Genomic DNA, 24,921 nt, shown 5'->3' with positions numbered 1-24,921 from the left:
GGCCCTAACGGTATTAGAAAGGTGTACCAGTTTTTTTGGCTCTTCAGTGTATTTACTAAATACTGTTACGATTCCGTGGCAATGTCAATACGAGCAAGAACTTTCTTATACTGTTTTGTATTTAAAAAATATTTACCCAGGCTTTGCTTCATAGCTTTTATGTGATTCACAAATATCACCTTCAATCTGGTGTTAAAATATACTTGTTTATTATATACTAGAATTAAAGTTGTCCACCTCCTCGTACTCTTACGGATTTGTATACAGCCCTGCAGGACTGATGGCGTCAGTTCCCTCCAGCACTAATTCAGACGTCCATAGCTCGTGGTCTAGTGGCTAGTGTTGCTGCGTCTGGATCACGAGGTCCCGAGTTCGATTCCCGACCGTGCTGGGGATTTTCTCTGCCCGGGGACTGGGTGTTTGTGTTGTCCTCATCATTTCATCATCATCATCATTCGTGACAATGTCTAAATTGGGCTGAGTAAAGAAATTGGACTGTGTGAAAAAATTGGGACTTTGTATGGGCGCTGATGACTGCACAGTTGAGCGCCCAACAAAACCAGACATCATCAAAAACAACTTCAGACATTAGTCGAGTCCAAGCCACATGGTGTTGCGGCACTTCTGCGTACTCGCGGGGGCCCTACACGATGTTAGGTATGAGTACCAGTTTCTTTCGCTCTTCAGTGTAGTCATGTGAACATAGTTGTAGTCTGCAAGCCACCTCACATTGAGCGGTGGAGGGGGCTCAGGTATCGATACTAAGCATTGTCGAGGTGAAGCGTTACTCTTATAAGCTCCATTTCAACCATTTGTATGGCAGTGATAGTAGGGTGTCCCTATAATGATTGTCGTGGTACCCTGCGCATAACAAGAATTTTTCTATGCCTGTAGTCATGAAATAATGACCATTGGCTATGACAATGGACCCATCTATGTTTTATTTTAATGTGTCACACTTCCCATTTCCTGCCTGTACACTTCCATGAGTGTATAATTGTATGAAGTTTGAATGTAATGGGATACAGAAAGGTGAGGGACTAGCAAAAGATACAATGTAGTGGGATTTGTCAAAGTATAACCTGTGGGAATGCTAAGCAAAGAGATTGCCTGTACGCTTCAGAAAATTTCGACAGAGACGAGGATAGAGGGTGTCAGGTGGCTGCAGCCAATACGAGAGTTTCCCTCCGGACAGTTCGAACAAGGAGGTCCATCATGCTGGGTCACTGCTACATGAGCTGGCCGGAGATGTGGACGCTGCTGCCCTTCGGGATATAAAAGGTATAATACTGAGGTATATCATCGTAGATAACGTTAGAAGAGCGCCGTTTAGAGTCAGTTTATCCAGGGAAGTGTCAGAACACTTTTGACGGTCTCAAGTAACTGGGAAATTGTGTTCATGACCGCTGAGCTTGAGTGCTCGCCATCACCTCCGCACTCACAGCGCGCTAGCTTGCGAGAGAGGAATGTGAGCGACACACGACCACGGCTGCAGCATCGGCCAGTCTGAGTGTTGTTTTTAGGTGGTTTCCAACCGCAAGTAAGGACGCCGCCTCCAGGCAGCGTGTGTACGTCACAGGCCAACCTACTACGATACCAGCCGAAGAGAACAACGGAGAACTGCCATCTTCAAACTGCCTGTCCCTCTTCTGCCATCTTTCCAACGTCCGCTACATTCTGGTGTGTCAGACAGGCTTCCCCGACCTCATCCGAACCCAGGACACCCCAAATGGGAGTTGAGTGCCTCCTGACAAACAACAAAACGGCTCCAACCACGCAGTAGCGTTCATTCCTATACACCGCCCGCTACACTACTGTCACTCTAATCCTTCCATTGTTTCTGGCTGTAACAACTTCTCTTTCCCCTTCCCTGTAGTCTTCTATGGCAGTACTAATGTGATTACACGCTCATCACTTCAAAGTAAGATTCTGACGCCCTCTTGAAATACTGACACGCGAAGAAGCGACAGCTACAATAATCCGTGTGACACTAGGCTCTTTTCCTTGCCGTAAACTGTAACGAACACTCTGTCAACAGGGTAGGTCTCATCAAATGCTCACATTAATCTGAAAATCACCGCTGGATACTCAATAGAAGCACCCGAAGGGCGAAACTGGCAGAACGGCGCTTCCGTCTGTCATTCACAGTCAACAGTCGCGGTTCTGTACTGACGTGGATTTTATAAAAAGGAGCCTATACAGCAATAAATCGCACCAGTAACAAAAATAAGATGTCAAATTTGTCACATTAAAGATTTCCTGAGGACCCTTACAGGGACGAAATATCAAATTACAAGAGTGTTTAATTACAATTGTCTTGTAGCCTACATATATTTAGTGAAGTTTAAACATTTATCTTTAGGAACACGAAATGGCTAGTAAATGAGCAGGACACGTAACCTCTGGCGAAAGGACTTCATACGCCATGAAAGTGAAGTGAAGTTGTTTCGCTACACTGCTAGCCAAAGCAGTTTAGGAACACCATTATAGCTTTGGATGAAGAGAGAACGGTCACAGGGCAAAAGCCATAAAACTGAGCAGAGAACAAAAAATGGTTCAAATGGCTCTGAGCACTATGGGACTTAATTTCTGAGGTCATCAGTCCCCCAGAACTTAGAACTACTTAAACCTAACTAACCTAAGGACATCACACACATCCATGCCCGAGGCAGTATTCGAATCTGCGACCGTAGAGCTGGTGCGGTTCCAGACTGTAGCGCCTAGAACCGCTCGGCCACTCCGGCCGGCTGAGCACAGAGCAGAAATCAGTTGTACAACTGTTACTACTTCAGATCCAGAAATATTGGGCCTATAAACATCAGAACCATCAACAGTGACGTCTCTAGAAGATGAAGTAATTGCACCATACGAAATTATTCACATATTGGAAAATCGAGTGAAGTGTGAGTGCGTTCAAATCATCAGATTCCTCGAAAAGTTATTAAGTGACAAAGAAAGTGCCTACCATAATGTGAATAACGTAACCATGGAAATATCTTAGAAAATAAGTCAAGAAAGACAAGCAAAGTTTAAATAATACTGAATTCAAATTCCCGTTGACGGGGAAACTGGGGGAAGATGGAAAGACTAAAATAAGCTGCAAAGTATTTCCTTCCAGATATATTGCAGATTATGTGATTCCATTTTTGAGCTTTAACTCTGCATTTATTTTAATATCATTCCTACCTTTTGATGTTTCAGTAACGCTTCGGAAGCAAGAATGTAGTAGCCATTTCTTAAATGACGTAGAAAAAGAAGTAGAAAAAAATTTCTTACAGCAAACCTGACGTCGAGATGGCCGACTTTTTCGGCACCTGGGGTGGTCGTGTCACTCTAGATGTGACTGAGTGTAGCGACTGTTCATACAAGACTGTGGTACAGTTTCATCTGATAGTCTAGACTCTTCCCCCTCCTCCCTTCCACGCCTCCCCCCCCCCCCGCCCCCTTCTCACTCCCACGCCAACCCCGACAACTGTTTCTGTTTATGGGATATGCTACTCCAGACGGAATATTTTCCTAGTTTCTGAGACAGGAATAGTGGGAAGCAAAGAGCCATGGAGCCAGGTGGACACACAGAAGAGGTGTCACGGGTAAGTTAGGCGTGCCGCTGGCGGAGTCCTTACCTACAGGAGAAGCGGCGCGGCGACCTCGGGTGGCCGCTGGCGTCCGCCGTGGGCACCATTACGGCCACGGCGCCGACACTCACCACGGACACCTGGGAGGCCGTTCTGCGCAGGCGCGCGCCGCCGTCCCCTGCTGCCGCCTCTGCGTCCTCTGCCACCCGGCCCTGCGGACAAAACACGGGCAAGTCGCAATCACGTCACCACTCTCCACTCACCGTAAATGGTTGCAGGAAATAAACAGACAAAGGCAACAACTACGAGTGGAGTTCAAATAGTAATGCAGCACATTCCTTTTCTCGGCCTATTTCGGTTCAAAAAATTACAGAATTTGTTGCGAAACATTCCAATAGTTTCAGAATGTTCCAATAGGTGGCGCCGCTATTCGTAGCCTTCAAAACGGCGTTTGTAACAGAGGTGCATTCCAAGCAGAGAGCTGTCATTGAGTTTCTTTTGGTGGAAAACCATAGCATCTCAGGCATTCAGAGGCGCTTGCAGAATGTCTACGAAGACCTGGCGGTGAACGAAAGCACAGTGAGTCCTTGGGCGAGGCGTACATCTGTGACTCCTGCTGTGGTGGAACGGGGGACGCTCTCATTCGAGGTGATCGACGGATCACACTCAAAAACTGCGCTTCTCAACTGGACGTCTCTGTTGGTAATGCGAACACACTCATCCACCAGCCTAGGTACTCAAAGTTGAGTGCTCGCTGGGTTCCTTGCCATTTAATACAAGACCATAAAGAGCAACGATTCTGACTCAATGAAGGATACACTCCACAGGAAGCAGTACGTGGATGATGGGGAGGATACTGATGCAGCAGGACATTGGCTCCGACGTAGACCAGCAGAGTGGTACACCATACAGGCCCTCGCAGTGAGGTGGTGTAAGGCCGTCACATTCAACGGAGATTACATTGATTAAAAATGGAAATGAGCGTTTGGAGTCATTGGCCTGAAGGCCCCTTGCGGGGCAGGTTCTGCCGCCTTGGTGCAGGTCTTATTACATTCGACGCCACATTGGGCGAACTGCGCGCCGGATGGGGATGAAATGATGATGAAGACAGCTCAACACCCAGTCCCTGAGCGGAGAAAATCCCCGACCCAGCCAGGAATCGAACCCGGGCCCGTAAGACGGCAATCCGTCACGCTGACCACTCAGCTATCGGGGTGGACATTATGCTGATTATGGAATAATACAATGTGTTGCATTACTTATTGGACGCCCTTCATAATTCATCCCCAGGAGACATCCCAATAAGAGAGGGCAACACGGCCTCTAAAGTTGATAATGTCCTCAATTTGGCGAGACAGAGAGTCAAAAACACAAACTTCCTTCCACTGGATCCAGATGAAGCTGCTCATTCCTCATTAGATCTAAAGAGCGTCCAAATTTCGGGACTGTCGACTGCTGAAGTCTGTGGCTGTTCTAAACAGCCCTAGATATTTTCTGTGGGATTAAAATCGAGTGATTTAGCTAGGCATTCCTGATGCACACGGTGGCTGAATAATGAAGGCAGGCCTGTGAATCAGATTGTTGTTATCTTGGAAGACAGGAGCGTTCACAGCACACCTCATCATGCAGATGTAGAAGATAGCACAATACTTAGTCAGTGAGAAAGATGAAATAAACGTCCTGCTTCATGTTCACAACAACCTAAATGAGTAGGCCCATTCCAGAGTACAATAAAAAGCAAAAAAAAATCTCATATCAACCTCCGGCCATACCTACATCCTCAAAATTCCTCGGGTCTAACGCCTCATTGGACCATTGGTGCATCTGACGCCAAGCATCATTGGAAAAGTGGCAAAATGTCGACTTGGACAACGCCACGTGCCTTTAGTGAAGTGCTGTGCGCTTTCTGAGTGATCTGGTCCACTGAATACGTGCAGCGTTATGTGCTGATTTTAGCTATGGGCGTTTGCAATGTACTCGACTTTAGTATCGATTGCATGCAGATGGCATTGCAATGCTCACACAGAATCTGGATCAGGTGGACCTGCAGTCATTGACAGCACCAATTCCTATCAAGTTTGAAACCGATCGTCACTGACAAGAGGCGGCATTCATGTACAGTCACTGTCAGTCAAGATATAAAGGGCAATCAAACTGTTTCCGTTCGATGGCCGTAGAGTCCAGAATCGGTATGCCAATCAAGCAAAATCGTCGTGAGCATTGAGGCAATCGTCCGACCAGCGAACCAGGTTGAAGATACCCATTTGGTAAAATACCATGTCCTGCTGCGTCAAGAAATCCGTAACTCTCCGCAGCACATACTCTTCCGACAGGAATCGCTGACCTTTCAAGGCCTATTTTAAGGGACCAAAGGCTAGATAATCGTGAGGGGAGAGTTGAGGACTATAGGGCGGATGCTCGAGTGTCTTCCACTTGACTGTGGCTGACCTCCTAGACTGACCGGTGTCTTGTGTCGAATCATGACCAGCGCGGAACTTTCTGCACCACTCCACAATGGTGCTGCCCCGTACACATTATTCATTCTCCGATGGATGTCTCTCGGTGTTTGTGCTTCAGCAGCCAAGAAAAGAATATAGTCACGTCTGGACGCATTTGGTGATAACGTCGCCATAGTTCAAGACTGTGATGGGAGATGAGCACAGGTGGGGCTCCTCCGGCTCGATGACAGGTCGGAAGACGGAGAGGGCAGTGGCGACCACACGAGGCCTGGTCGCGGCGTCCCAAACACCACCAAGCAACCGGAGGTCGACAGGAAGGAGCAGTCACGGAAGAAATAGCTAAAATCGTGAAATACTGCCGTGTGTCACAGCAGTGGTATGTAGGGCAGAGAGGAAACAGAAAACAAAGACAATGCGGTATCGGGAGCTGCGCCCTCCAGGGGCTTGAACGAATGCAAGAGGGTGTAGAAGTGCCTCCGACAGCCGGGGGGCCAATCGCGCCAGGTACATTCCAGCTGAGCGGAGCATCGCCCAAAAGCCACGGAAGCGGGCCCCATTGTTTTCTGATCGCGAAATCTCAGTCAGCGCGCGACAGGGCTTTCGACCGTTGGGCAGCTTACCATTGGGGCGTCGACGTCGACGTCGTCGTCGCCATCGCTGTCGCCGTCGGCGCCCCGGCCTGGGTCCAGCAGAAGCCGCCGGCTGTTCTCGCGGTCCTCCTGCCGCGGCGCCTGATGGTGCTTGCCGGACAGCTGCTCCGCCACCAGCTTCCCGTTGGCCACCAGCTGCTGGTCGGACACTTTGCCTCCCTCGGACAGCAGGTCACCACACAATTTGCCGTTCGCCACAGGGGACTGCAGCTCCTGCGCACGACGGCAACTTCATAATCAACAATTCTCGGCCATATCACCATTACCTACCGGCCTCTTCAGACTGTGTGTATCTGATCAGAAAAGTATGTGGTTCTCAATAAACAGACATCGCTAGTCATTTTCAACATTTAGCCACTTAGTATAATAGTTGTTGGAATAATTTTTGAATGAGAGAGAAATAACTCAACTATACTTTACTTCAGTAAGCGCAAATGTTGGAATAATTTTTGAATGAGAGAGAAATAAGTCAACTATACTTTACTTCAGTAAGCGCAAATTCTGTGATTTTGAATGGGACTGTCTGGATTTAACAATGTATGAAACTGAAAATAAAAAAAACAAAAAAAAAACACGACTTTCTGTCAAGCGTCTAATACTATGTAAAAGTATTGTTTTTTTTAGTCAGATTTTTAATAAGCTTAGTTCACAATGACGTTGATTAAAGTATGAAGCCTACTACCATTTTAAATTGATGTCCTCATGAGGGAACCTACCATTAATTTGCGAAGTTTCGCTACGAGTTTGTGTACAGCTGTGCGAGCGCATATTACGAGGGGAATTCAAAAAATAAATACGACATTATTGTGACATTTATTGAGTGTTGCCAATCTGTCGGACCACGTCGTTCGGGCTGTTTGTACCGTGGATCGTCCACAGAGAAACCTAGCCCAGCTGGCCACGGCACTGGGGTCTGCACGGCTCCAAATCCTGGTGGTTCGTACCAAAACCTCAACTGACCATCTTCCTGCATGCCTCGCAGTGCTGTGTGCTGTAAAAGATGGTTATTCAGGCTTCTGACAGGTGGTCACATTAATTTTAGTGGACAGTGCATCTGTCACAGTGAACTGCAACTCTAATCACTTATGTAACCGCCAATAGTGTCTGTGTGTAGTAAGTTACGTTGACATTTGAGTATGACTTCTGGGAGCATCACTTTTGACAGCAGTGTTTACGCGGTCGAAACAATAACACTTGGAAGATGTGGTGCAGAAGAATCAGAGAAAGAGAGAGGAAAATATGAAGGGAATTACTGGAGCCTAAAAGAGGTGGTGACGGATGCAAAGAAGTAGGAACCGAGTGGTTCAAAATGGCTCTGAGCACTACGGGACTTAACATCTGTGGTCAGCAGTCCCCTAGAACTTAGAACTACTAAAACCTAACTAATCTAAGGACATCACACACATCCATGACCGAGGCAGGATTCGAACATGCGACCGTAGCGGTCAAGCGGTTCCAGACTGAAGCGCCTAGAACCGCACGGCCACACCGGCCGGCAGGAACCGAGTGTCTGGGAGCATGAGGTCAATATTATGGGAAATGAGACTGAAAAGGGCAGCTTTTGCGGAAATATCATAATGATGAACATGATAAAATGAGGGAAAAAGATTGTGAGAACAGCTTGTAGGTTAAGAAGAAAGACACCAAACAGGTGGCTTGTTTATTTCGCAATGGACTGATTAGAATCGGGGATCAAGAGGCAACGATAGGAAAATTGGAAAAGCAAGTACAAACCGACCAGTTAGGCAGAGATCAACAATACGGAAAGAGCAAGATAAAGGATAGAGAATCACCAGTGGAGCAGACAAGAAAAGAGGATACTGGAGATCTCTTAAGGAGGAGAGAGAGGAAGAGTTTCTGGAAGGAGGAGAAAACTGAATCCATAAAGGGGTTACATGTGTCTTAGAGAGACCATAACGTATGAAGACACATCTGTTTCAGCTAACACTCCCAGCATCACTTTGTTGCAGGACGGAGGGGCGTATGGTCAGCGCACTGCTCTCCCGGTCAATGTCATGTTAACAAACCGGGAGCTGCTACCATTCGGTCAAGTAGCCCCTCATTTGCCACCACAAAGCTGAGTAGACCCCGCACCAGTCCTTCAACAAAGGAAAAATCCTTGGCGGAAATGGGAACTGAACCTGGGTACTGCGCATAACACCCATTTACACTGTCCACTTGGCTACGGAAGAAGCGAGGCGCGCTCACCCTGTCGTTGTCGCCTGCGGCTGCGTCGCGCAGGTTGGCCCTGCGCCGGCGGCAGCAGGCGGGCAGCGTGGAGCTGGGCGCGCTGGCGAGCGGCAGGTAGGCGAGCGCGCCGGCCACGGCGAGCAGCGAGAGGCCGGCCACGGCCGCCTGGGCCGCGCGGAAGCCGCGCCACGCCGCCAGCCGCTCCACCAGCAGCGGGTACACCATCACGCCGGCCGACAGCACCGTCTGCGTCGCGCCCATCACCGGCACGCGCCGCTCGCTGAAGTACGTGTTGAAGCTCGTGTACGATGCGGGCAGCATCAGCCCCAGGCCCACTCCTGTCGCGCGAAACACTCCAGGTCAGCTACCCTCCCTCCGAGATGCTCTATAATCAAATTTTCTTTTGGCAAGTATCGAACTCCCATTAACACATACAAATAAACACATCAGGCAGAAAGGCAGTCACCCTGGGCAGCCGTCACGATGATACTATCCGACACTATCTTCAACCGTGATGATATTTCCGCTAGAAGAAAGACGTCAGGTTTCTGCTCCTAAGACGCATCCGAGGGAAGTCAACCACTGATGACTAGTCTTTTCCGCGCGACTTCGCATGCATAAACGTTCATCTGTTCACTCCTTCCTGCCTCCCCCCCCCCTCCCCCCGTATCACTCTGTTCACCTTATCCTCCCACCTCTATCTGTCCATTTCCTTCTCCCCACACTCTACATCTCTTCATGTCCTCCTCATCCCTCTCTTTGTGCATTTCCTCTGCGCCCTATGACTATATCTTCATCCCCTCCCTCTGTCCACATCCTCCTCCCCGTCTCTCTGCCCATCCCCTCCTCCCCTCTTCCTTTCCCACCTGCCCAGGAGGCATGTACAACTTCCAGCTGCCTGCTACATCTCGCCCTTTCTATGTCCATCTCGTGCTGCCTTCTTTCTGTCCAGGCTTCATCCCTCTCCCTATATCCTCTTCCCCCTCTCTCTACACACTCCTCTTGCCACTCCTCGCCCATCTCTCTCCCTATCTCACCTGCCCCTCTCTTTCTGTCCATCTTCCTACTCCCTCTCTCCATCCATCTCCTCTTCCCTCCCCTCTCTGTCTATTCCTCCCATCTCCTTTTACCCTCTCTCCCCATCTACCTCCTACTGCCACACCCTCCCTGTCCATCTCCTACTCCCCCTCTCCGTTTCCATCTGCTTCTACCTCTCCCTCTGCCCTATCTCATTCCCCCTCTTCCTGTCAAGCACCACCTCCTTCTCTCCCCATCCATCTCATCCATCGCTCTCTGCTCCCTAAACTGCCTTCTCTCTGTCCATCCTCTCTTGTCCCCTCTCTGACCATATCCTCCTGCCCCTCTCCATACATTCTCTCCTGCCATCTCTTTCCCCGTTCATCCCATCCTGCCCATTTCTCTGCCCATTAGCTCCACTCTGCCACTCAACCTTCACCATCCCTGCCCATTCGCTCACAGCTTGGAAACTATTTCTCACCCTTGACTTGTAGGTTGCTCTGCCAAGCAACTCCATAAAGTAAGGCTGATACTACTTCAACACAACATAGCTGTTGTGTAGGCCAGCCTGCAGGCCTATTTTTGATTTTTTTGTTACCTTGTAAGATAGGGGTGTCCACTGCAAACTCTGCATGCTTACCTAGAAGAAAAGGCAACAGTTGCTCAATGTGGATGTTGAAACAAACGACCTAGTTCATGTACACGGTAATCTGGTTGAGTGAGCCCAAACAGTCTTCAGAAAAACAACCCTAACACCAGCCTGAACTGCACCCTCCCCACAGCGCGTGTTAGATGCCTCGTTTGGCTATCGGTGCACCCAGCACCTTGGTTCGTTTGAAAAAACACAAAATCTCGATTTGTCGGATTGCACTACACGCCTCCAAGCCACTCCTGTCCAGTTTCTGCATTATTTGGCCGCTGAAGACGAGCGGCGTTATCTGCTGCTGCAAAGTAATGGCATTTTACAAGGTTCCAGACTCGAAATGTCCACTGCCTGCATTTCAGTCCACATTCTTCGCTCGGAAACTGGTTGACATGAAACCGCACTCACTGAGAGCAGAAGTTACTTTCGGTCTGCAATCGATTGACATTCACTCGTTTCCCGTCGCTGTCGGTTAAGCTCCTTTTACGACCACTGTTCTAACACCATGTTTCATGTCTGCGAGAGGTGAATCACTCCTTGTAGACAGCTTGGGCTGTCCGCTTTAATACACCAACAAATCAGACAACTTCATCCACATGCACGACCAAACACGATAATTCCTTTCCACTGTTCTCTCATGTATCCATGTTAATGTTACTGCGCCGATTCCATCTAACAGAATGGCACATTTACACTATTTTACTGCGATGATGTAAGTCAGTGGTGATATCGTGAACACCTGCAATCGGTCCCGCACCATCGACGGTGCTCCAAAGAAACTTTACATGATCACTTTGTTATCCGTCTTTTTAGCTGCCAGGCTGTTAAAAACTCTTTTTTCCAGGAACGAGTAGATGTAGCAAATGAAATTTATGTCACATGCTAAGGTCTACGGCACTTTGGTGGCGTAAATAATTGAGGTTTCTAAGTCGGTGCAACCAAAAGATACGGCCATTTATGTCAAAGATTTTGATGGAAAGTTACTCATTAAAACCTATACGATACTTACAGTTGATGTAGAATAATGAAATTTGGCGAGAAGCAAGGTTTCAACGTGCAGGTAAAAGGAAAAAAAGGAAATTGTTTATTTTTTATTATAGTACACCAAAAATATTTTTTGGTAATTTGTTATCCGACTTCAAACTTGATATTAAAACATTCTTGAAAGTCTTGGAATCCCAGGGACCGATATCTTGCCAATGTCAAAGTCTATAACAATAAAAATCGTCGAGATCCTCGATTCCTGGAATAGAGTCTTACTCGCACCTGCCAATTTTTTGTTGAGAGGGGGACTAGTATCTTATCCAGTGAGGTTGGATTCCCAAATACTTATGTTTTGGCCTCGTTGTTTTATCCACTAATACAGGTCCACAGGTTCTCTTGATGACTAATTTTATTGCAATTGCAATGAAACATTCATAAAGTGTCTTTATTTTACAGCTGAAGTTCAATAAAAAGTTATGAATGAGAGAAACTAAGATTAAAATTCTAGGATGTCTTTGTCTTAACAATGAGAAATAGGTTTATAGAAGTCTGTGCTGCTATCAAGTCTTCAAGAAAGAAATTATATGCATACCTTTACTGTACGTTATAGGTATTACAATGCTACCTTCAAAAGGCGCAAATTATCCAGCGTAGCTGAGACATATTTTTTGTAATAAAAGCGTAGTTTTTGTCTGTAAATAGTTGCAAATGTGAGTTATAAATTCTCAACGAACAATTACATATATTCTGCAGAAAAAATGGTTAGTATGATCTTAATTTTATTCATGAACATTCGATTTCACCTTCTACTTGTAATTATACACTTATAACAAATCTCGAAGGGCTTTTTTTGTCTTGTAATAAAGTTTCTGCAACATTACTTCTTTGCAGTCATCAGATATTAAATTCTTATGAATATGTCTCTGCATCTTCTTCATTCGTAATATGTCACCCGTACTCCTTAGTGAATACGAGGGTTGTCCAGAAAGTAAGTTCCGATCGGTCGCGAAATGGAAACCACTGGGAAAATCCGGTAAAGCTTTGGACAGATGTGTTGGTCAGTGTCTCTAGTATGCACGTCGATCGTGTCGCGTCGCTCTATTAAGTCTTGAGTGAACAGTGAGCACGTAAAGACGCCTAGGGGATAGCGGCTCCCGCCAAGTATGAGGCCCTGGTTAGAGATTTCGCCTGTGTCATGCAGCCCACATATCACAACATGTCGAGCAGTTCCTTCTTCATGCCAATTCTCGGCCGCACACTGCAGGGGCAATGAAGAAGCTCCTGGGGCGTTTCCGACGAGAAGTGATTGATCACGCACAATAGAGTCCGTAATTGGCTCCCCCTGATTCTCATCTCTGCTCACAAGAACCGCTGGCTATGAAGACAAAATTTTTCTACAGACAAGGAGCTGCAGACCAGTGCAGATAACTGGCCGAAAGCACAGGCTGCTGCTTTCTATGAAGAGGATATTGGAAAGCCGATACAACACTACGACAAAACTCGAAGTTGTAGCGGCAACTATGTAGAGAAGTAGGTGGAAGGTGTACCTAAATGTTGCAAATAAAACGTTTCTACTTTTCACTGTGGTTTTAATTTCGCGACCGATCGGAACTTACTTTCCGGACAACCTTCGTATAACGATGGCACCCACAAAATTCGTAAATTTTCTGTATCAATGCGAAATTGATCGATTGGTCAGATGGTTCTTATGGTATTTTAGACTAGGGCATTGTTGTACGTGCACATCACATTTTTTTTATCAAATTTTATCAACATCTAACATAATCATAATAACAAATAACTCCAGCTATAGACGAAGTAAGCCGGCCGAAGTGGCCGTGCGGTTAAAGGCGCTGCAGTCTGGAACCGCAAGACCGCTACGGTCGCAGGTTCGAATCCTGCCTCGGGCATGGATGTTTGTGCTGTCCTTAGGTTAGTTAGGTTTAACTAGTTCTAAGTTCTAGGGGACTAATGACCTCAGCAGTTGAGTCCCATAGTGCTCAGAGCCATTTGAACCATTTTTTTATAGACGAAGTAAAGAACTTGAGAACTTCTGGGGTGGCATAAAAATAGTCGTCACATTTGTATAAATTATCACACTCGCAATAAAAAACAGAGTTCCTACATTTGTTGAAGACGTTGTACCCGTCGATGGAAAATTAGGCCGGCCGCTGTGGCCGGGCGATTCTAGGCGCTTCAGTCTGGAACCGCGCTGCTGCTACGGTCGCAGGTTTGAATCCTGTCTCGGGCATGGATGTGTGTGATGTCCTTAGGTTAGTTAAGATTTAAGTAGTTTCTAAGTCTAGGGGACTGATGACTTCAGATGTTAAGTCGCATAGTGCTAAGAGCCATCTGAACCGTTTGATGAAACATTAAGGGAGACTGTTTTCAAAGGTATTACCAAGAAAATGTCTTGTGTGTGCTGAACTTCCTAGTAAATCCGAATTTTGGAACTCTGCTCGCAAATACACAGGGAAAATTAAAGTATCTATTCCGTGCCTGAAACCTAATTTCGCGAGCTTGCCGATAAACAGGGTGTTACAAAAAGGTACGGCCAAACTTTCAGGAAACATTCCTCACACACAAAGAAAGAAAATATGTTATGTGGACATGTGTCCGCAAACGCTTACTTTCCATGTCAGAGCTCGTTTTATTACTTCTCTTCAAATCACATTAATCATGCAATGGAAACACACAGCAACAGAACGTACCAGCGTGACTTCAAACACTTTGTTACAGGAAATGTTCAAAATGTCCTCCGTTAGCGAGGATACATGCATCCACCCTCCGTCGCATGGAATCCCTGATGCGCTGATGCAGCCCTGGAGAATGGCGTATTGTATCACAGCCGTCCACAATACGAGCACGAAGAGTCTCTACATTTGGTACCGGGGTTGCGTACACAAGAGCTTTCAAATGCCCCCATAAACGAAAGCCAAGAGGGTTGAGGTCAGGAGAGCGTGGAGGCCATGGAATTGGTACGCCTCTACCAATCCATCGGTCACCGAATCTGTTGTTGAGAAGCGTACGAACACTTCGACTGAAATGTGCAGGAGCTCCATCGTGCATGAACCACATGTTGTGTCGTACTTATAAAGGCACATGTTCTAGCAGTACAGGTAGAGTATCCCGTATGAAATCATGATAACGTGCTCCATTGAGCGTAGGTGGAAGAATATGGGGCCCAATCAAGACATCACCAACAATGCCTGCCAAAACGTTCACAGAAAATCTGTGTTGATGTGATTGCACAATTGCGTGCGGATTCTTGTCAGCCCACACATGTTGATTGCGAAAATTGACAATTTGATCACGTTGGAATGAAGCCTCATCCGTAAAGAGAACATTTGCACTGAAATGAGGATTGACACATTGTTGGATGAACCATTCGCAGAAGTGTACCCGTGGAGGCCAATCAGCTGCTGATAGTGCCTGCACATGCTGTACATGGTACGGAAACAACTGGTTCTCCCGTAGCACTCTCCATACAGCGACGTGGTCAACGTTACCTTGTACAGCAGCAACTTCTCTGACGCTGACATTAGGGTTATCGTCAACTGCACGAAGAATTGCCTCGTCCATTGCAGGTGTCCTCGTCGTTCTAGGTCTTCCCCAGTCGCGAGTCATAGGCTGGAATGTTCCGTGCTCCCAAGACGCCGATCAATTGCTTCGAACGTCTTCCTGTCGGGACACCTTCGTTCTGGAAATCATTCTCGATACAAACGTACCGTGCCACGGCTATTGCCCCGTGCTAATCCATACATCAAATGGGCATCTGCCAAATCCGCATTTGTGAACATTGCACTGTCTGCAAAACCACGTTCGTGATGAGCACTAACCTGTTGATGCTACGTTCTGATGTGCTTGATGCTAGTACTGTAGAGCAATGAGTAGCATGTCAACACAAGCCCCGAAGTCAACATCACCTTCCTTCAATTGGGCCAACTGGAGGTGAATCGAGGAAGTACAGTACATACTGACGAAACTAAAATGAGCTCTAACATGGAAATTAAGCGTTTCCGGACACATGACCACATAACATCTTTTCTTCATTTGTGTGTGAGGTATGTTACCTGAAAGTTTGGCCGTACCTTTTTGTAACACCCTGTATAACTTAAGACGACTTGCGAACGTAATCTGTTCGTTATTATCGCTTCCGCACAGCAGTGTGCTAGGCAACGTGGCAAGACTGGTTACACAAAATTAGGCATGTCGGTCCAAGCACGATTCAAGTTGCCGCAAGCAGTGCTTATACGAAAACGCTGGTGTAATCCGTAATGCTGTTATGAATGAAAACGTAGATCAGAATCAAGGATAAAAGTATTTCTTGTTTGAATATTAACCTCTCTTAGGTTAGAAAATCCGACCCGCAAGGTCAGACGGCTGCGAATCGGCCGAAAAGCTACGAGGTAACTGACACACTAGGATTTTTCTTTACCATTTCAGTTCGTAACGTAGATTTACAGTGGAAGTCACTATGGGACAAACAGGTAACTTGGTGTGGCAAGAGAGAGAAAAGGCAATTACTGTGGTGTTGTTAAGGAAATTATAACTCTGGCCTTCAGTGCTTTATGGAAGTCTGGGAGTATTATATCAGTACAACTGTATCCACGTTGAAACTTCCTGGGAGATTAAAACTGTGTGCCAGACCGGGACTCGATCTCGGGACCTTTGCCTTTAGTTGGCAGAAGTGAAGCTGTGAGGAGGGGACGAGGTCGTGCTTGGGTTGCTCAGCTGGTAGAGCACTTGCCCGTGAAAGGTCCCGAGTTCGAGTCTCTGTCCGGCACACAGTTTTAATCTGCCAGGAAGTTTCATATCAGCGCACACTCCGCTGCAGAGTGAAAATCTCATTCTGTATCCACGTTGTCTTTGCACAGTGTAACTGAAGGAGGAGTAGAAAGAAATTACAGAGGAGGACCCAGAATGGAGTATATTAAACAAATGACGGAGTATATGATCTGCTCTTCATACTACGAACTGAAACGAACGATGGACAAACGAGAAGAATGGGGAGCTGCTACCAACTGGCCTCACGGCTGCTGACTAGAGAGACAGAGAGAGATCCCTTTGAAGGGATCTACTCATTTCATTGTATCTCACGACAGAGAGCAGTAAAATATGGTTTTTCTTATCAGTTTTTTCGCACTGATGACTTCGCTTTCAGTGACGACAGTCTGCACTTGGTTTCACGTCCGTAACTGAAATTCTCAAGATCTTTTCATCTCATTTGGCTTCAAAATGTGGCGAAATGTTTCTAGCCATCAGTGTGAATTTGTCCAAATATCATACGTAATATGGTGCGAGGCGGAGGGTACTTTGTGCCACTAATAGTAATTTCATTTACTGTGCCACTCGCAAAAAGAGCGAGAGAAAAACGATTGTATGTATGCCACCGCACGAGATTCTGTGTTCTTCATGGTTCTTACACGAAATCTACGTTGACGGCAGTAGAATCGTTCGACAGTCAGCTTCATATGCGAGTCCTTTAAATATTCTCAACAGTGTTCCGCGAAAAGAACGTTGTCTTACCTCCAGGGATTCCCATATGTGTTCATGAAGCTGAGCGGTTCTAGGCGCTACAGTCTGGAACCGCGCGACCGCTACGGTCGCAGGTTCGAATCCTGCCTCGGGCATGGATGTGTGTGATGTCCTTAGATTAGTTAAGTTTAAGTAGTTCTAAGTTCTAGGGGACTGATGACCACAGCAGTTAAGTCCCATAGTGCTCAGAGCCATTTGAACCACTTTTTGTTCATGAAGCATCTCCGTAACACTCGCGTGTGAACTGAACCCACCAGTAACAAATGTAGCAGCCCGACCTCGATGTCTTCCTTTAATCGGACCTGGTGCGGATCCCAAACACTCGAGCAGTATTCAAGAACGAGTCACACTAGAATCCTATATGCGATCTCCTTTACAGATGAACCACACTTTCCCAAAATTCTCTCAATAAACCAAAATCGACCATTGGCCTTCCATTCCAGTTCTTACACGCTCGTTCCATCTCATATCACTTCACAACACTACACCCAGATATTTAAAAGACGTGATCGTGTCAAGCAGGACACTACTAACGCTGTATCCGAAAATTATGGGATTGTTTTTTCTCCTTATCTCCATTAACTTACATTTTGTCTAGATTTAGAGCTAGATGCCATTTTGGCTAAGTCTTTTGACTGGTTTGATGCCACCCGTCACGAAATCCTCTCATGTGCCAACCTCTTTATCTCAGAGTAGCCCTTGCTCTCTACGTCCTCAAGCACCTGTTGGACGTATTCAAATATTTGTCTTCCTCTACAGCTTTTACGCTCTACAGCTTCTTCTAGTATCATGGAAATTATTCTCTAGTGTCTTGACACGTGTGCTATCATCCGATTCCCCCTTCTTGTCAGTATTTTACACGTTTTCGTTTCTTCTTCGATTCTGCAGAGGGTCTCCTCATTTCTTATCTAGTCTGTCCACCTCATTTTCAGCATTCTTCTGTAGCACCAAGTCTCATACGCTTCGATTCTCCTGTATTCCGGTTTTCGGTCCGTCCATGATTCACTACCATAAAATGCTGTGCTCCAAACGTACTTTCTCAGAAATCATCATCATCATCTTCTACATCAAGGATTGGGGTGTTTGGTCCGTTCCATCTCCTTTAAAATCGATCAAGCCATCTCTTCACTGGTTTTCCTAAAGGTATTTTGCCTGTTGGCTTATATTGTTTTAAGAATTTAGTGATTTTTGCATCTGGCATACGGTCGATACGTTATTTCCATCTTAACCGATAAAGTTTTAGTATGTCATTTATATTTTGCTTGTTCAGTTCATCTCGGATATCAATATTTCTCTCTCTTTATTCGTCTAAGTATATACAGCTATATAGCTAAGGAAACTCATTTCACACGTTTTTATTCTCTTTTCACCTCCATCCTCAACGGTCCCGGCGGGGTTAGTGATTTTCACCTGCCTCGAGATGACTGGGTGTTTGTGTTGTTCTAATCCTTTCATCATCATTCATGTAAGTAGCGAGATTGGACTGAGCAAAGGTTGGAAATTAGTACGGGCGCTGATAACCGCGCAGTTAAGCGCCCCACAGACCAAACATCATCATCATCATCTCAACGGTCCAGTTTTCGCAACCACAGAACAGTGCTCGTATAGCCATAACCTTATAGAATTTGGTAGGGTATCTGCAAGCAATTTCTCTCCCATTGTCCTGCACGAAGTTCCACAGGAACAGTTCAATAGATCTAACTTACTTTGTATTTTGTTATTTGCCCTGTGTGTAATACTGCACCCCAAATATTTAAGTGTATTAACTTGGTCTATGATCTACTTGTCACTTTCAATCTTAAATCGTATCGCCTGGTATTCTAGAAATGCCACTGATTTTGTCTTTTTGATTGAGATGTTCAGACTGCATTCTACTTAAATTAAAGACAGCTTCCTGTCAGTCATTTTCATTCGGACTAACAATTTCATGGTTGTCAGCAAAAAGTAGTGTATTACATCCACATCGTTAATTTTAAAAATTTTTACTGTCTGTATCCAAGTTTTGGTTACATCGTCAACATATATATTAAAAAGAGAGGGTGAGAGCGGCAACCTTGTCTAACTCCTTGATTTCTTTCAGTCACATTGTGTCGGCTGCATGCTATTTTTATTTTTATTTTCTTACTCATACCTAAACCTTATACAGCTCTTATGAGATGAGATGGAATCCCTCTGTTTCTTAAAATTTCCCACCGTTTGATTCGACATACTTCATCAAACGCCTGTTCGTACTCAATGAAGGCAAAAAAGTTGGAAAATTGAGTTAACTGTGTTTTTCTGTTAGTCATGTCATGGTAAAGATATAGTCCAAGCATGATTTGCCTTTTCGCAAACCATGTTGGGCACCAGATAACACAGCTTCAGCGACTGGCGATAGTCATTTGGTTAAAATTCCAGCATACAATTTATAACATGAATTCAGAAGGAATTGTAATCTCACTCTTGACCATTCTTTTATTTCCGTCATTGCTTCCTCGATGTACAGGCCGAATATTAGGCCCTGGAAACTTAATGAGTGGAGTAGAATTTTCTTCAGTGATGAGTCCCGCTTCGAACTGAGACCTGATGACCCGCGAAGACATGTCTAGAAACGCCGCAGACAGCGGTGGGATACCAACCTGACCATCGCCCGACATACGACCCAACAGTCAGGGGAGAAGGAGTGGGTGAAATCTGATTTCATAGAAGGACCTCATTGGTTGTCATCAGCGGCACTACATGTACGACATTCTACAACCCGTTTGTTTGTCCTTCATGGCAACCCATCCTTGGCTTACACCTCAGCAAGATAATGCCCGCCAGGACACGGCGAGAGCTTCTACTGCTTGTTTTCATGCGTGCCAAACCCTACCTTGGCCACCAAGGTCATCGGATGTCTCTGCAGTTGAGAACGTTTGGAGCGTTTTGGGCAGGGCCCTCCAACGAGCTCGGGATTCCGACGATATAACGTGACAGTTCGACAAAATTAGCATGATGTCCCTCAGGAGGACATCCACAACTCTGTCAATCAATGCCAAGCCGAATAACTCCTTGTGGACCGACGCATTACTGACATGCTCAGTTTGTTTAGTTCATTCTCTTAAATACATCATCGAATTTTCTGAAATTGTAATAGTTTGTTTGTCTGTATATGTTCATCACATCTACCGATTTCCGTCCCATTCCGATAATCTTTCGAAGTGTGTCGCTTTTTTATGTCCTAGTATGTCTATACAAATTCGGTACAAAATACAGTATCATGTCTCACAACGACGAAAACCATAGAAAATGCCGGAAACAGCTTTTGGCGGACTCTATCGCGCATTGCTTCATCTAATTATAAAATCGGTCCCTGGATTGAAACACCGACCAGGAAACATCATGTATTGTTAGGTATACTATCGCCAAGGTCCAACAATCTTTTAGAATTATAACTGATTCTATCTAAAGTCCTAAAGATCATGTCAGCTGTCCACTCCTAGCTGCCTGAAGTCAGAGACTTTTCAGTCAAAAGAAAGTACAGAAACTTGGGTTGTTTCGTCCAACAGTTTCAGTCACGAGCAGGAAAAAATAACTTTTCCAAAAATATTTATTCGTAAGCTTCAGACGTATAGTTCTCGAGCGAAAATCTGAATGAACCCCATGACAGCAGAAAGCTTTAAGAATGTATCTTGTCTCCACACTGGTTGTTACGCTCCCTTAAAGTCACTACACTAAATTAAAACAAAGTCTCATTAAGAAAGAGGAATTTAAACATGTCTTCCATTATTGAAGCAAACGCACCTTTTCGAGAGAACACATGTTAGCACTTAACATCAAATCGAGGGACGAACGAGGTGGTGCAGTGGCTAAGCCACTATACTGCAAAAGTGAAATCACTATACGGCAAGAGTGCGGTTCAAATCTCAGTTTGTTATTTCTGATTTCGGTAAATCGCACCAGGTAAATACATGGATGATTCCCTTTATAATACTACTGCCACATCCTTTACTTAACCTTCTCCAGCTGAAATGTGATGACTGATCTTGCTGTGACAGAGAAATAATACCATAACTTCGTTCCTTTGAAATGTCCAATGAGTGATTACATAGACCCTAATCATATTAGTCCGTAATCATACATTCTCTTCGTGTGACTACTAAATCCCCCTAGCCCCACTGATACTGAAAGAAGGAAGGAAATATAAAGTTTGTCTTAAAGACAGCGAGGTAGTTTCGGAGCTCAGGATGGGATTGCAGAACGATGGGGAAAGTCAATCGGCCTTGTCCTTTTTTAACGGAACTATCCCGGCGTTGTCCTTAAGCAATTTATGGAAACAACGGAAAACCTAAATCAGTATGGCCGGATTGAGAATGGAACCGCCACCATCTCGCATGCCAACGACGATGACGCAGGAAATGACGAGTCATGTCATGATTATATTACATGTATGTTTTGTTACCAATATCTTTCGTATATTAAAGACAATAACGAAGAAAAGCTATAACTTAAAGATGTAGAGCGACGATCCGTTACTAGATGATATTTATTAAAAGGGATTTGTGCATTGCTAGAAAGTTATAAAAATTTATTAGCGTTCCAGGAGAATAAATGCCATGACGCTACAACATTTCTCGTAATATTCGTACCAGCGGAAGAAAGGCGAATGTGTTCCTGTTTAAAAGCCACTGGCTGAAAAGTAGGATACCAGCTACCTCAGACTACTTTCCTCAGCACCATTAAAAATCATCCTAAAAATTTTAGCACCTGAACATTTTCGCGCTCATTTTAACATGCGACTCACCTCTCACTCGCACAAGCTCCCCTAATTGTATCTCGCTCAAACTCATTAATCCATCGCTGTAAGTAGCTCATACCAATCCACCCCAATTGCCCTTTCTAACTCATTCATTCAGCCCAGCTCACTGTCATAATTTTTTTTTTGTCTCTCTGACTGTCAGTGTCTGCTATCTCACAGCCAGGAACTCCTTCGTAGTGACTCCCGACTCTGTCACAGACTATGTTTCTCGTAATCACTGGCTCTCACCCACTTCCACTTACTCCTTCTTTTTATTCCTCTCCCACTGGTACTGTCTCCTTCACTTTTTTCCTAACACGATTCTGTCACCTTCAATTATGTTCTCCAGACACTGAGTCTCTCTCATTCTCTCACACTGTCATTATGTTCTTCGCTCTGTCTATACCACACCCACCGTCTACTTTCTTCCAGTATTTGTCACTTTTCCATCGGTTTCCTACAGCACTGCACTGTCTTTGTCTCTAAACATAAAAACGCGCAAATATGCTCGCATGCCAAAATATTTGGGAAAATTTTTAACGGTGCTGAAGAAGATAGAATGAGGTAGCTGGTACCCCAATTTTGAGTCAGAATCATTTACACAGGGACATAATCACTTTTTTTGTGCTGCAATAAGAGCATTTTCCCTGTTATATTACGGCATGGAAGTAACTTCATGAGCCAGTACTATGCTGATAGTCTGCTTATGAGAAGCTGATCTAACGCAAAACTAATTTTACACCTAAGACCGGATTTTGTCTGAACAAACATTTTGCATGTTCTTCAGTACTGCAACACACGCTTCCCCAAACCCTTCTGATCATAAAGGAGACATTTGACAGCCTACTTCTCAGTACTATGCTATTTTACAAACTATGTTTTCGCCTCGCATCGGATGTTACATGGGTATTTTTTGTGTACAAATATGGTATATTTGAACCTCTGTATCTCGAAAACGGATAAAAATATCAAAAAAATTTCAAAACAGTTTGAGATCAGGGTCTTAGGAATATATAGTAAAAATTACAGTCATTTACTGTGTGTAACCGTCTTGGAGTCCGTGGTTCGGATATGGTATCCAAACATCGTGGTTTTGGTGTGTTTCTCTATAACAGATAAAGATTTTTCAAATGGGGAGATGGTAATACTCGATAAATACCTAGAGAGCATGTGTTGAAATTTGGGCAATGTTATGTGTTAGTTATTTAGATAAACCGCGGCTGTCGATGAAGAAATGGAGAAAAACGGTATTTCCGGGTTTTCTCAGGAACCTCCTATGAACTAAGTAGTGCCTGTATTAGCCTCTTAATGTGTACCATAGACCACATCAAATGCAAAAAGAACCAACCGCTCTGCTCCATTTGCCTGAGCTGGAGGCAGTGTGTAATATTTAAAGTAGAACCTGCATTGTTGGTTTAATTACGATGAGCCGGTCCTTCTTCTGGGTATCAAAATGGCTCCTAGACCTAGGGCTATCGAAAATACGTGACCCTGACTTTTTCTGCTACCAACAGAACCCGAGGTAGAGCCCCGAAAAAAATCTCGTTTTACACGTGGCGTTTTTGACGTTGTTGGTAGCGCACGCTGTCGCATTCGTGGCGATATTTATTTGCTGGTTTTATTCTGTTGTCCAGAAGCCCCAAATTTAGCGTGTAATTCAAAATTAATTGAAGTATTGAATTTATTTGCATAAGAAAACACTTCTTCTTCAGCCTGTTTACTGTTTATAATTTTCGGCGCCAAATCACACGGGTTTAAAGTTATCTGATGTGCTTTCTCACTCATACTTCATTATCTAGGTCAACTTCTAAAATTTACTTAGCAAACGTACGTGGATGATTTCTGGTTCATATCTTTGAATTGACCACAGCTTTCTATGTTATGATCGTTGTTGATCCAAAGAACTTAATTAGACATCTGTACAATGTTCGTCCTAAGTGCTCTGTTTTACGGTTACAACTTTATTTCGAGAAGAATGCATTAAGTTATGATACGTCACAGTGCTGCTTGGGAATTATACAGCTTCAAGGTTTTCTGTTGCAATCACAAGGCAAACGACATTATTCAAAATTCTTTAGACAAAATATATTCATTTGTCAGAAATGAAGTGGAGGTCACACAGATAATGTTGTCTTCAGTTTATTATATGGTTCAACCGGAATCTCGTAATTTATTTAGGTTACTGACTCCTAATTTGAGTCAAACTGCAGAATCACTTTATCTCATCCACAAATATTTTGCAAGGCGAATCTGCATAATTGACAAACGCCGAATGGTTTGTAATATAGACGCTTGAATCTACAGTTATGCATTATTACCTTTCCTATTACCGTATTTTATGGAAATCTTACTCCAGCATCATCAGATATCAGACGTATTTTTTTCTGTTTTTTTTTTTTTTTTTTTTTTTTTGTAGCAAATCAAAGCCTTTTCCGTTGCCTATCAGGTTTTCTACAAAACATTGAGGATATGTTTACAGGATGCTTTTTAGAATCAACAGAAAAGTCCTTCCAATATGCCAATAACAGAGAATATAAACAATTATTAAATACTGCTCACAGCCTCGGTCTCCTATTTGTATGCCGACTTCAGATTGTGCTTCTGTCAGGGTTAACCACACTGTAAACTCACGACTTTATTCCCCGACGTAGTAACAGGAACCACATATTTTTTCCGGTGTTGTACAGAGGTGTTGCGTGTTCATCACACGCGTACGTGCTCTTGCCACACGGCAGAGCTCGGAGCATCGACTCTGGAGATTATGACCGCAGAAGGTCGTTTGAAACCGCGAGCAAGGGCAGAGGCAGTGCCACGTTCTGTGTGTCTAGGTCAGCACATGATACAGAGGATCACTACTTGCTGCATTGCTGGATAGCAGCAAACAGCACGGGTTTGCCCGGCTTGTCAACTGCTTAATAATAAGTTATCTATCGATGACGGGCTGTTAGACTTGTTACTGGTAGAAGCGATCGACACGCAAGTATTACGACGATGCCTCGGGAACTCAAATGCCAATCCCTCGAGGAAAGGCGACGCTCTTTTCGAGGAACGCTACTGAGAAAATTTAGAGAACCGGCATTTGAAGCTGACTACAGAACGGTTCTGCTGC

At 44.8% G+C, this 24,921-nt stretch overlaps 1 protein-coding gene across 1 annotated transcript in view; it reads right to left on the bottom strand.

Moving 5' to 3' along the window:
• Nucleotides 1–24,921, bottom strand: part of LOC126252770 (uncharacterized) — a 259,622-nt gene that overhangs the window by 20,651 nt on the left and 214,050 nt on the right. Inside the window, exons 7-9 of the mRNA XM_049953697.1 lie at nt 8,893–9,212; nt 6,655–6,897; nt 3,624–3,787 (exon numbers count right to left, since the gene is read on the bottom strand). Coding sequence (XP_049809654.1) covers nt 3,624–3,787; nt 6,655–6,897; nt 8,893–9,212 — 727 coding nt within the window. The remainder of the gene's footprint in view (nt 1–3,623; nt 3,788–6,654; nt 6,898–8,892; nt 9,213–24,921) is intronic.

Source organism: Schistocerca nitens, chromosome 4 (genome assembly GCF_023898315.1).
Source record: "Schistocerca nitens isolate TAMUIC-IGC-003100 chromosome 4, iqSchNite1.1, whole genome shotgun sequence".
NCBI lineage: Eukaryota > Metazoa > Arthropoda > Insecta > Orthoptera > Acrididae > Schistocerca > Schistocerca nitens.
This window is presented reverse-complemented; position numbering and strand designations above follow the sequence as displayed.